This window comes from Argiope bruennichi, chromosome 8 (genome assembly GCF_947563725.1).
Source record: "Argiope bruennichi chromosome 8, qqArgBrue1.1, whole genome shotgun sequence".
Taxonomy (NCBI): Eukaryota; Metazoa; Arthropoda; class Arachnida; order Araneae; family Araneidae; genus Argiope; species Argiope bruennichi.
The window spans coordinates 77,053,347-77,066,955 of NC_079158.1; the positions used below are offsets into that span (position 1 = coordinate 77,053,347).

At 29.6% G+C, this 13,609-nt stretch overlaps 1 protein-coding gene across 1 annotated transcript in view; it reads left to right on the forward strand.

Moving 5' to 3' along the window:
• The first annotated feature begins 527 nt into the window (after positions 1–527).
• The window catches only part of LOC129980823 (uncharacterized), a 603,477-nt gene continuing 590,395 nt past the window's right edge, over positions 528–13,609 (forward strand). Inside the window, exons 1-2 of the mRNA XM_056091226.1 lie at positions 528–633; positions 9,843–9,969. Coding sequence (XP_055947201.1) covers positions 9,859–9,969 — 111 coding nt within the window. The 5' untranslated portion in view covers positions 528–633; positions 9,843–9,858. The remainder of the gene's footprint in view (positions 634–9,842; positions 9,970–13,609) is intronic.

Below are 13,609 nucleotides of genomic sequence, written 5' to 3' on the forward strand. Positions count from 1 at the left end.
TAAATTCAGTAATAATAAGTAGTTTTCGAAAATCAATTTTAATTGGTTTTGAGAAACGTATAAGCACTTGAGAGCCAAACTATTTCCCCACAAGTTTGAATTTCATAAAACCTCGAAGGCAATGACTTTTTTTGTTAAATAAATATGTGCCACTGAAATTAATGCAACTGAAAATTATTTTCCCTAATTTCATAACATTTAATTAATTTCGTATCTTCCTAACAACGCATTTCGTAAGAACAGGCGTCAATATTTATTTTGATGTTCGTAATAGATATAGAATCAATATATTTTATTTTCAATAACTTTTTTCCTCTCCTATTTTTCAATCTCACCTGCTGAAACAGGATGTGACTCCTCTGGCCACTTCGTGTTTCAGGAGTTATAGGAACTGATAAACACTGAGGTCTCATATTTGGCAATAATGAGTTTATTTTAACAGCTGCGTTTTCTTGCAGAATGTTTAATCATTGATTTCTATTTGAAATTATGAAGCTTTTCACTCACAGATGGTGTGATTTTTGTAGGTAGTACAGCGGAAAAAGCAGGAGTTTTGCCAGGGGATAAAATAATTTATATCGATAAAATTCCTGTTTCAAAGAAAGGAAAAGAAGAAATAGAAAATATTGTTAAGTAAGTACTTTTTTTCCAATATAAAACATTTTCCTGCTTGATATGATAATGCATGTAAACAGGATGCTATCTGTAAACTAAGACATAAGATGATGAAAAAAACCATTCTCTGTGTTCTTTGGGACTGATCGTCAGACTTACAGACCCCAAACGTGGCATTTCTTAGGGAGTATTTACTCATAAAGAAAAGATGCTCAAAACTTTAAAATATCCATTAAATATTAATTAAGATGGTAAAGTTTCCACCAATATTTACGAAACAATGTTACTTGACAAAACTTTAAATTCTCAATGATATCCTTATTATATCTATACAATTCTTTATCCCAATTTTATAAATATTTCAATTTTATATTACAACAACACTTTTCACTATGTTAGAGCTACATTTATGCGTACATGTTCGGACGATATTAAATTCATTTTTATGGACCTCATGTTTTAATATTATAATTAAAAATAAATTAAAAAAATTGCAAAAAAGATGAATAAAAAATTTAGAAGTCGAATCCAAGTAGAATGTTTTTTACAGGTTATGAATAATTTTAAATGTATTTATAGTTGTTAAAGAAATAAATTATTTATTAAATGGAAATAGCTTATAAGAATACTTTATTTAATAAATGGAAATAGTTTATAAGAATAAATTATTTATTAAATGCATATGATATTATATACAGAATTTACTGCAACATAAAATTCTGATAAATATTTGCATTTATAAAACATGATAGAAACATAGGTACGTAACATTTTTCAAATTTGCTTATTACTTTGTAATGAGGCCGGTGTTCATTGCTGTTAGTTTAATTTTACACGACATATTATACAAATTTAAATAGAGATTTTCATAATGAGCTCGAAATATATAGCAAGACGATTGATTTCTATATTGGATAACTGTTTCCAACTACGAATTAGCATTTATACGACAAACGCGGAGAATTATTGGTAGACATCAAAGGGAACAAAAATTGCAGTGGAACAGGACGTCGCAAACCACTTTGAGAGGATGAAGTTCTCTGAAAACGTTCACAGGATTTTGACGTCACGCTGAAACGACAAAAAATACAATAATAACTGCAAAAATATTTCTTGATTAATTATTAAAGGGGTACTGACGTCATTGCACAGTTTTCAACGACATATAGACGATTTCCAGACACACACGAAAATATTAGACATTTTTTTGTTGATGCCGCAGCGACTGTAGATCGAAGGTCTGTAGACACAAAAAGATCATCCATTGTGTCTTCAGGCGTTGTATAAACAAGTGATTTAAATTATCCCAAAGAAAAAAGTCACAGGGGTTCAGATCCGGTGAGTATGGAGGCTGGTTAATTGATCCCGCGTGTCAGGATGATTACTCAGCAATGGAAAAAATGTTCAAGGGTGCTATCATACAGGAACCACATACCTTGCCCGCTGTGGCCAGCAGACTTTTGATTCGTTCAGACGTTCATGCAGCAGATATAGGCCCAAGACATAATTACGGAAAATTCCTACCCTAAAGCTGACACGCAAAAAATGTTGGAATTTTTAGCACACACTGCCATGCGGCAACGTCCACATTCTTGCATTATGTGTTAGCAACGATTTTTGAGCTCAGAGCAGCGAATGTCAGAATGTTTTTCGCGATTTTCATTTTCTGAGTTTGGTTTTGTGATATCATGTTCCTTTGATATTTTTTGTTCCTCTTGATGTCTACTAACAATCCATTGAGTTTGCCTTTCCATTAAGAGACATCCTATATAAGCAAAATGGCATATGAGAATTAGTTTTGTTTGTTTAAATGCTTTAATTTATTTTTGGTTATTTATTCATTTAAAATTTTAGTTTCAGCTGCGTTTGAAATTATAAATATATGAATAAAATATTCGATTTTTTGCTTGTATGACACATTTTGCTAAAAAAAAAGGCATTATATTTAAAATATTTTTTTGATGCTGTCAAGTATTATTTAATCAATTTGAGCTTAAAACTGCTTGAAACATATTCTGTGTTAAAGAAGTTGTACTGTTGTAGCGTGAAACATTAAGCAATAAATGTTTTTTATTCTGTTATTACTTCATACATTATGCAAAATAAATTTTAGTTCTCAATACTTGTTGTGAAATAGAATAATTTTAAAAAACAATATAAAGGATGTTCTAGAAATCATTTTAATTATAAAAAATTAATATACAACTCATACTTCTAATAATAAGCCCACTTAATTGTTAATTTCTAAAGATTATAGACATACACTATCAATGGAACGAGAGAGAAAATGTCAAATGGAAAAAATGCTCTAAAATATAATTCTTTCCATAAAAATAAGAATTATATTTTATGTTGTGGATGAAAAGGTTACTAAATATAAATTTTTATACAGTTTTCAGAACTCCGAAATTCATACAATCCCTCTCCCATTTTTCTAATTTGGATACTATTACCCATATTTAGTAAAATATTGTTGGCAATACATTCTATTATTACTTCCTACTTTATTGCTACGGAAAACGATGAAGTTAGGAAGATTTGAATATAATTATTTTAAATTATTTCAAGGGCCACCTTAAGGAAGAACATCTAATCATGGGCGGTTCTCCATCGAGGTGGCCATTACTTAGCTTAAAATACTAAAATTCATAAAAGCTCCATAGTTTTTGAAATGGAGTATAAATATGCTCAGCATGTATCATTTGTAATTGCAAATCCTTTGAACATTTATTTTAAGGTGTACGTACACACTAGAAGATTTTTTTTAAATTTTAACTTTAAAAATCCAGTTTTTTTTTACAGTAGGTCATTAATATATGTTTAAACTCATTTCAGTGAGAAAAAACAATAGTACACTAATTATTAGTTAATTAAATAATATTTAATGAGCTAAGTAGCATATTTTTTGAAACATGATATCTTAAATTCTAATTTGTACAGACACAGAATTCTAGTTCGAAATGATGTCTAATATTAGTCTTCATGTTGTCTGCCTCAATCAAGTTATAAAAATATATAGTTTTTTTTAAACAATTTTTTCATCAACGATGAATAGAAAAAGCGAGATTTTTTCTGTCATTTTAACTTTTAAATAGCTAATAAAAATTTATCTCTATATATGTATCTTTGATTGAGGCACAAAACATCCGCTATTTCATACAGATTATTTTGATATATAAATAATTGCATTTGGTTCATTTCTTGTTGAGTTATGATTGTTTGAATGAAACAACATAGTGGAAAAATATCATTCTTCATAAAATGAGTTTTAAAAAACCATAACTAGAGTTTTTAATGAAAGCACCTCAAGAAAAATAATTATAACTCGAGAAATATTTCGAATATTGACAACATCTTGGTGTCGTTTGAAAGCTAAAGGATCAGAGAGCATTATTAAACAATAAAAAAAATATTCGACATTTTGAACGATTTTCGAAGTTTCAAGTGTGTACATAGACCTTAACCTTTTTCAAAGTACAGCAGCATGCTTGATATTGTATATGTCATGCTGTGTAAGACATTTAATGTTCTATTTATTATGCATCAAAATTTTCTCAAAAATGCATTTAATGAATTAACAAAATATATATAATTCTTCCTGCCATTTAAAGCGGCTATCCAACTAGAAGTCTATGCTTATCTCTAAATGTTTAGAAATTAACTACTAATGGACGATTAAAGTAAATAGATATCCTATATAAAGATGGATTTTCTTATGCAACACAATTCAAATCGAAATATTTATTTAGGAATAATTATTCTGTTTTAATTTTTAGATTTCATTATAATGCATAATGACAAATAAATACTCAATTTGGCTAAGAAAATCTTTGACTAAGAAAAGGCATGAATTTTATTTGTATCTGTAAATCATTCTATTAAGATGACAGTGGACTTTGAAATAAGCAAAATTGGACATAAACATGAAATTTTATTTTTATCTTTCCCTCACCAAAATATATGTTTATATTCAACTAAAATAGCGTTATAATATATATTATTCAATAAAATGGATATTTCAAAGGTGTAGAGAAAGAAAAGCACATTTTAATTACTTTCCTCAAATTGATGCTGTAAGTACATTTAAATATATTAGAAAGGTTCCAGGTGTCTTAATTTAAGATTTAGGTTGAACATCAAAAGAAAATAGGGTATGCATTTTATATTTCGAGTTTTTTTAAGATGAAAGTCAATTTTAATTCCAAAAAAAATAAAATTCTTATGAAAATTTGGTAAGTGTGCATAAAAATATTTCAAAAAATTTAGAAATTAATTAGAATTACAAAATAATTCACCGTTTAATTTCAAATAAATTTATATTGTGTAATAAGAAAAAATAATAGAAAAAATTAAAAATTGAGTCGCTGAAATATTTTGATATTAAAAAATTATATATCTTTTATTTTTTAAAAATAATGTTTCGTTTTAAATTCGTTGAAAAATAATTTTCGTTAAAATTTTTTTAGAGAATTTTTTCTTTGCATTTATAATACATATGCATAAGAATTTCATAACTCTAAGTGAATAATTCGAAAAAACATAATAGAGTCCACCCCTTAAAGCTTTATAACACCCATAGAAAAACAAATTCAAAATTTATTTACCGTTCTGACGTAAACTGATACTACATGAGGGAATCTTTTTATGTCCCATTACCATTTAGATGCAAAGTATTTGCTCATAAGTAAGCCATAAGGAGGTCAAACTTCAGCTAGGGCACTAAAATGGGCATAAGTGTTGTGCTTTAGAAAGTGGGGTGAATATTTAAAGGAAAAGTTCTGGGATGTTTCAAAATTAATATATTGGGTAGTTCCAGCGATTTCACAGTTTTCATAAAACATAGAGGAACGAAAACTCTTTGCACAACTTTAGAATGTGATTTCATGATGATCAATTACGTTAACTTCCCATATTTATTACATTGTAGAATGCTTCAAACATTTAATAACAGTGTGATGCTTAAGTATAAAAGGTTAAAGACGAAATCATTTATATTATTTATATTTTAATCATTTATATTATTTATCGACGAAATCATTTATAATCGTTTGAGATCATGATGTGTATACAGTTTTTAAATTCTATTAATAATAAAATATGTACATAAATTTAAAGAACAAACAGAAGGAAATTGAAGAATAAACCGTGGTTATTTTGAGATAATGATTTAAGAGTCTTTTTAAAGTCTGGCAAAAATTCAACTCATGAAAAAATGTTTGTTTATATTTAAAATTGAGATTAAATAAATCTTCTTTAATTATTACAAGATAATAACTTGACGCTATTTCTTTTGTATAATAGCGAAACAATATTGAGATACATTAAATAAACAGAAATAGCAAAGACTGAAACAGTATGTTTATTTCGCTATAACTTGAGGACATTTGTTGTACTTCAATACAACAAATGTCTTCTTTACTTATTTAAATACAGAGCATATTCGAACAAGTGTAGAATAAATATATTTCTGTACTTATTTTTTATTCAAAATTTTCTGTACTTATTGTGCACCGTGATATAATTTGTTTCAACGAATTTGAATGTGTCTTTTTTGTATTATGCAATTTAAAATGACTGGAAGTTTTTAAGTATGTTTTAGAAAAATATATGTAAAAAATATTAAAAAAATAAGCACATTTCTCTTTATTCTTTTAACTTTCAATTACGTTACTAGCTAATTCGATTGAGAAGTTATTGGCTACCTATTATTTTCACCAACCGGGGAAGTTCACCAGTTTCAAATTTTGTTGATTAATCAAAATTTTATTGATTAAGCTTTAAAATACGCCCATGAAAAAGAAATTCATTTGTCACGATTTACCATAGACGGGTTAAGAATGACTCGAAAATACAAAGTTAGTGCTCTTAGTTAGGCTTAAGGAAAAAAATAAAGAAAAAAGGTTTAAAAAAATCTTCTAACATTTTCTATATACTTTTTCTATTCCAGTTAGTACCGAATTAAAAGTTTTGAAATGTACAAATTTTATGAGCGTTATTCAGTTATTTGACTTCAACATTCCAGTAAAAATGCAATATTTTTAAGCCTAATCTGCAAAATATATTCGAAAGAATCTAAGGATAATAAAATCCCTCTGATTACAAATTAATATTGAGATGCTTGTGGTAAAATAGAAAGAAATGAAGATAAGCGAATATTAGTAACAACTATTCTCTTTATGATTTTGACTAGCAGTACCCCGCATTGCCCTGACATAACATCCAAGAGGAAAAATTAGCTTTAAACTTAAATCTAGCCTAAACCCGATATGACATGGGCATGTCAAGCAACATCAAACAAACATGAAAATATATTTAGAAATCATCAAAAGTAACTACAAAACAATGTTATAGCACACATTCAAAAATATTTGGACTGTTAAAAAGGTAAAAATATGATATATTCATAGACAAAACAATAGAAAGTTTTACAAAACATATATTTTGAGCATAATTTTGCTACATTCCTATTTTTATAAATTAACTTATTACTATGAATTTTACCCTTTTTTAAAAAGTAACGAATAAAACCTACTTCGTTTTTTAAAATTTTATTTTTATATGAAATAATTGAAATGTAAATAAAAAAAATCAAAAGCAGTCCAAGACTTTGATAGCAGGAAAGAAAATATCTCTCATCCTATATGAAGTGACTAAATGATTATAGTATGGTATGTATTAGTATAGTATAGTATATATGTATTAGTATAGTATATATATATTATAGTATAGTATGATTATAGTAATTCATTAACAATGCTAAATTCAAGCTGAAAGTTAGTATTTCGTAACTATTGCATGCCAGTGCCACGTAAGGCATTCGAAGTGATGGCACCTTTGTGAGAGAGTATAAGAGGACCTTTTCCACTGGTTTCTTTCAAAATTGTTAATCGAAATGATCCAGGTAATCTTTTTCTTATACTCGAATTCTTTTTGAAACATGAACTAACTGTAAAATATTACTTTAATAAATTTAAAATCTCTAAACTTGGAACAAAGTAATTAAGAGAAATAAACACACTTGACGACACATCTGGGATGCATGATGTTAATCTCATATCAAAGTGAACTCCACCATCTGGGATGGATGAAGTTGCATATAAATAAGGAGCCTCGTCTTTCGTTATTTTGTGTTATTTGCATATATATAGCTATTAAAAACATCTCGGAAAATTTAAACAGAAAATTTGAGCAATCACTTGTAAATTGATAGTTGATTTATCCAATTTATTTATACAACTGTATTTAAGTGGTTATTAAAATTCTTTCGTTACATTTCAAACTCAATAAAAGTGTTTATTGGATTTATAATGCTTTATTTGACAAGATAATACCATTCAATTACATGGTCCCATATTTTATCCTAAATTGAAAGGGCTGACTTCCAGAATATGCCAGTGAGTTCTTTCTGTCTGTGAATTTCAGACTACCACTCCCTGAACCCTCTATCTACTTAAAGGAATTCATCTAAGCACAGTGCGTCTAATTTCACTGACAAACATTATTTGAGCAAGATAGTGTACCTTTTAGAACATGCTGCAGTAAATAATCTGTAGAAGAAAAAAAATATCTAAATATTTTCTGTCTTTGTATTTATTATTTTCATGGTTTATTTCATACGTCTTTTTCATTTAAAATTCGTCAAATGTAAATTCAAGCCTTTTTCTTCCAGTTTTATAAATTTCCTTTTTAGAGTTGGTTTTAAATTTACTTTTCTTCCTGTTTTATTTCTGTTATAATCTGTTCTTATTTTCTTACTGATATAATTCAGAATAGATTAATGTAAGAAAAATAGGGAAAAAGGTTGAAAGCCTGAAGATTAGAAAGGAGCATTGAACTAGTGTATCCCATCCGTATTAGCAAGAAACATTGTACGATATATATATAACGATATTTCCACGATGTTATTCGATATTCCAAATATTGGTCAATATCGAATCAACATTGAACTTGTGCATTCCTTACCGATTACCGAGCTAATATACCGATGTTCATTTATACTACATTGAACTAGTGTATCCCTTTTTTTAGTGTTTATTTTAAATAATTTTTTCTTTCTGTTCTACTTCTGTTATAATTTTATCTTATAATCTTTCTGATATGATTCTAAACAGATTAATATAAAAAAATAAGAAAAACAGGAAGAGTTTAGTTTAGTTATATTAACGTTCCGTTGTAAAGCAACACTAGGGCTATTTTTTGGACGGACCTCGTAATTTTGAACCGCGGTCAGATGACGAGGACGACACTTGAGCTGGCACCCCTCTCAGCACACCACACGAGCGGGAGGACGTTTGGCATGACGGACTTAACGTGCAACAAGCCCCCTTACACGACGGTTCTTCGGTGGAATCGGGTCTCGAACCTGAAACCCTACGGCTCACAAGCCGAGACCTTACCACCAGGCCACCGCGGCCTTTTTAAAAAAAAAAAGAAAAAAAAAAAGGAAGAAATTTGAAGATCAGGCTGAAGCCTTGAGCTAATGTATCCCATCCCTATTAGCACAGATATTGTACGAGATCTCCACGATGTTGTTCGATATGCTAAATGTCGGTCATTATAGAATCGATATGGAACACATATCGATTACTGAGATAGTATACCGATATTCAGGTATAACAGCTTTGAACTAGTGTATTTTTTTTAGTATTAGTAGAAACTTTTCTTATTTTCTTTCTAACATATATATATATAGCTAGTGTATTTCATCCTTATTAGCACAAAACGATACTGTACGATATCTCCATAATGCTGTTCAATATTCTAAATATCGGTAATTATCTAGAAGATATCGTAACAATGTTGTTGAGCATATTGTGCTAAATAGGTATACATCGATCCACCTAAATACCAGCCTCATCAATGAAAGAGTTAACAGATTATTTGGATTATAAATTTAAGCATATTTCTTGTAAAACGCATTTATGATATTTATTTAAAATATTTTAAACCATTTATGCTTTAGTTAAATATTTTTAATAAGATTCACATAGAACCACATTTAAATTTTATTACATCTTCCAAATGGAAACTTTAAAACAAAAAAAGGAACAAATAAAAGAAAAGACAATGATTTTTATTGCAAATAACATAAATAAAATTAATCTCATAGATATTATTTTTAAACCACTCGACAGTCAATGACTAGAAGCAGCTTTTCCAAATGTAATTTGCAATACGGGATCATCCCAAATCTCCACTAAAATCCTATTTCGGTCTTTTTCCTACAGGAACGTGAAGGAGATAATGGAATTGGAGATCATTCGCCCAGAAGGAGAATTGTCGACGAGGAAAAGACAAACCAGCCTACGTCGCAAAGAATCGTTCACCAGAAAAGGGACAAAGATGGTTATTCAGGTAATGCTAATGCGAAAAGGGAATACTAATCCCTAACCACTTTGATTCACAGAGCAGCTGTGTCCAGAATTAATCTATAGAACTATTCATTGAAAACAAAACAGTCCATTAATGAAAAGGAATTGAAATTTTTCATAAATAAGTTCATAAAGTGTTCGTAAATGTCATCGCTAAACGAACTACTTTCAAGATGTTAAATGATTAATATGAAATATTATTTGATGCGACCGAAAAAAAATGAATTCAATTGAATCAGTTTACTGTAAATTCAAAAATGTATATATATGAAATAAAAGCAGAGGCGGAAAATTTTATTTCGCAGTTCGTAATCGGCAAAAGCGTATGACTGAATTTTTTGATAATATTTCAAAAAAGATAGTGAGTCAAATTAAATTTAAAAAATATTATTAAAATAAAGGAGAAATTTATACGGAATTCAAATTAATATCTTTAAAAAAATGTTTTCAGGCTTGAAAAATAATTGTTTTGTAAGATATGAGCCTCGTTTTCCTTATGCAAGTTACAGCAATTACATATCTGGCGATGGTTAGGCCTATTTTTGCGTTCGAATAGACGTTCTATTTCTTGACTTATTTTATATTTTTCCCCCCTGTCTAAATGGAACTAGGCAGGAGGTCCTCTTTTAGGCATACAACCTCTAAGGAACCCTCTCCAGAAAATTTCATATAACATTTTGCGGCACCATTAATTAGCTAAACACGAAGGATTAAATTAAGTGCAGCTGTAAAAACGTTCTATGAAGCAGTCTGAAATATTATATATTATATAATATCGTCTAAATATTATATATATATATATATCTTGTGAACAGGATAATTAGAATAATTTTTTGGAGGATTTCAATTGGTTTGGAATATGTTGTAGGGAATATGACGACATGACATCAGATGAGTTCGTAAATGGGCCATCTAGCTCAAAGGGGAGGAAAATGGTGGGAAAGGGGAGGAGGCTGAAAATTACATTTCGTTATATACTTAAAAAATAGAAAAAAAAATCTAATTAGCCAAATTATCGATGCATTACGACGAACAACTTTTGTATTTAAAATGTTTCGATAGCAGCAATGTCTTAAAAGTTAGGGGCTAAAAGAGATTTTCACGTTCCAATTTTAACTGTTTCTAACACTAACAATTTATGTTGCCAGTTTTGAAAGAAAAAATGAAATAACATTTTTTCTTTTCTTTTTTTATTTCTTATTCAAGTCGTTTAAATGCACGTGGAGTAAATATTCAAAGCTTGAATAAAAGTAACTAAATAAAAAAAAAGGAGAGAAAAGATTTAACGGCAACATTATGTAAAAACGACCGGCTGACCGGCTTTCCATAAGCTGCGTGTTTTTTAGTTATTTATATACATATTTAAATGAGTTTCACTGTTCCGAAGCTGTTTTGAACGATGATTTTGGATTTAACGGTTGTTTTGCGTTGGATTCATACTGCGAACTCTCAACGTTTGGGTTTCCAATTAATGTGGTTTTCCTCAGCTTTTTATTTTCTGGGCATTAGGTAAGAAGCTCATTTGTTCTAATTTCTTATATATATATATATATATATATATATATATATATATTTGAATGTTAGTTGAAGCCTGCCTGCATTATAGGTACGGCATTTACTAAGAAAGAGTTCAAGATATATATATATATCTTGGACTCTTTCTTGGTAAATGCCACCCCTATAATGCAGGCTTCAACTAACATTCAAATACATCCTGCTTCTAACGAAAATTCTTTAAGAGTGGGAAATCCACCAATGGACTAATTACTCGAATTGGCCAAAGACAATATGAAGAACTTAGCATAATTGTGCATTGTTTGCTAACGGATTTCAAATCTTCCGAACTTTCCGTATGCTTTAAGATGAGTTTAATTCGACAAAATAGGGCTGAGAGGAAAGATGAAGGAAGGGATGTTTACATTTAACAATAAAGTAAATTCCGGAAATGCGCACATCCTTCCGCGTGTCATCTCTTAGTGAGATAGAACCGTTGAAAAATGGTCGTCTCAGGATACTTAAACGAACAGTAAAACAGAGATGTATCATCCACCATCTCTCGTATTAAGCCATTTCTTATTCAGGTCTATACTAAACAGCACATCAACAGGCACAGAAATATTTTGAGTATGAAATTTATAAGACAAGGAAAGATTATTTTCACAAAATCGAACCCCGCGTACGCTGTCCAAGTCTTAGGCTTGAATAAAATCCTTGATACCCTCATTTCGACCGGCATCATTTGGGAAAATATGTCTGACAGATTCCTGATATTTGACATTCCGACTCAAAATTCCTCTTGAAGAACTGACCGAGGAACTAATACATAATAACGATGTAGAAATTTTTAAAATGAAAAGTTTGTTAAATCTAACTCTACTCGAGATTCTTTTTCTGTTTTCGTTACAATACTTGGTACCTCTTTACCAGAATCCGTTATGATTTGGCTTACAAACCAAAAAAAACCCAACCCAGATGTTTGTACCAGAATCCATTATGATTTGGCTTACAAACCAAAAAACTCAACCCAGAAGTTTGTACCAGAATCCCTTATGATTTGGCTTACAAACTAAAAACCCAACCCAGAAGTTTGTACCAGAATCCATTATGATTTGGCTTACAAACCAAAAAACCCAACCCAGAAGTTTGTACCAGAATCCATTATGATTTGGCTTACAAACCAAAAATTCCAACACAGAAGTTTGTAGGTAAACCAAGGCAATGCAAAGAATGCCACAGTTTCTAGCATCCAACGAGAATTTACAACAAACAAATCTGTCACATATGTGGTGAAACACAGGCTAATCAAAGTCAAGGTCCCAAAAAGTGCATTCATTGTCAGGGTTCTCATTCAGCGACATCAAAATCTTGTTGCCAGTACATCAGAGAATGAAAAAGCTTGAATTTTAATATTGAAACCAAAACAAATATATCTGAAAATTATGCCAAAGAAATTTGAAACAAACAAACAACAAAAAAAAAACCTGAAGTTATAGTTAAAAATATCTTGGAGAAATTTGTACAACAAACAAATATGCTTGTTGAAATTTTTGAAAAAAACTGCTGAAAAGTTACTGTAAAATGTTGCCATAATTTATAATCAAGGTGAATTAAACGAATCCACAGGGAGAGGAAAAATCAATGAAAGTTGTAACTCAACCTAAAGGCACTCAAATGGAATGGAATACAGGTGGTACTTCAAATTTGGCATAAAAAGTACTTTTTTTGGGTGTTTTTGTTCATTTTCCCTTTTTGTTCGTGTTTTTGCTTCTCCTTTTCCTAAATGCGGGAATTGTTTCCCCCTAATTTTCAAATTTCGGGTTCGAATTTATGAGCTTTCTTGTTGTTAAATCCCTTTTGCTCTTGATCTTTTGATAGTCTCAATCTGGATCAGTTTCTAATAACCCTTTTGTCTTCTTTCTTATCTTCCTGGAATGGAATTGCAGGGAAATTAAGGGAAAAAGCAATGGCTTACAATTTCACTATTTTCTACCTCTCCCCTTTTGGGTTTTTTTAAGTGACATTTCTTTCCGTAACAGAATTTTTTTCAGTACAAAATAAACCGTGTGGTGGTCTTCTTATAAGCATTCTTGCTAATATGTCCGGCAGAATAATTCGCAATAATA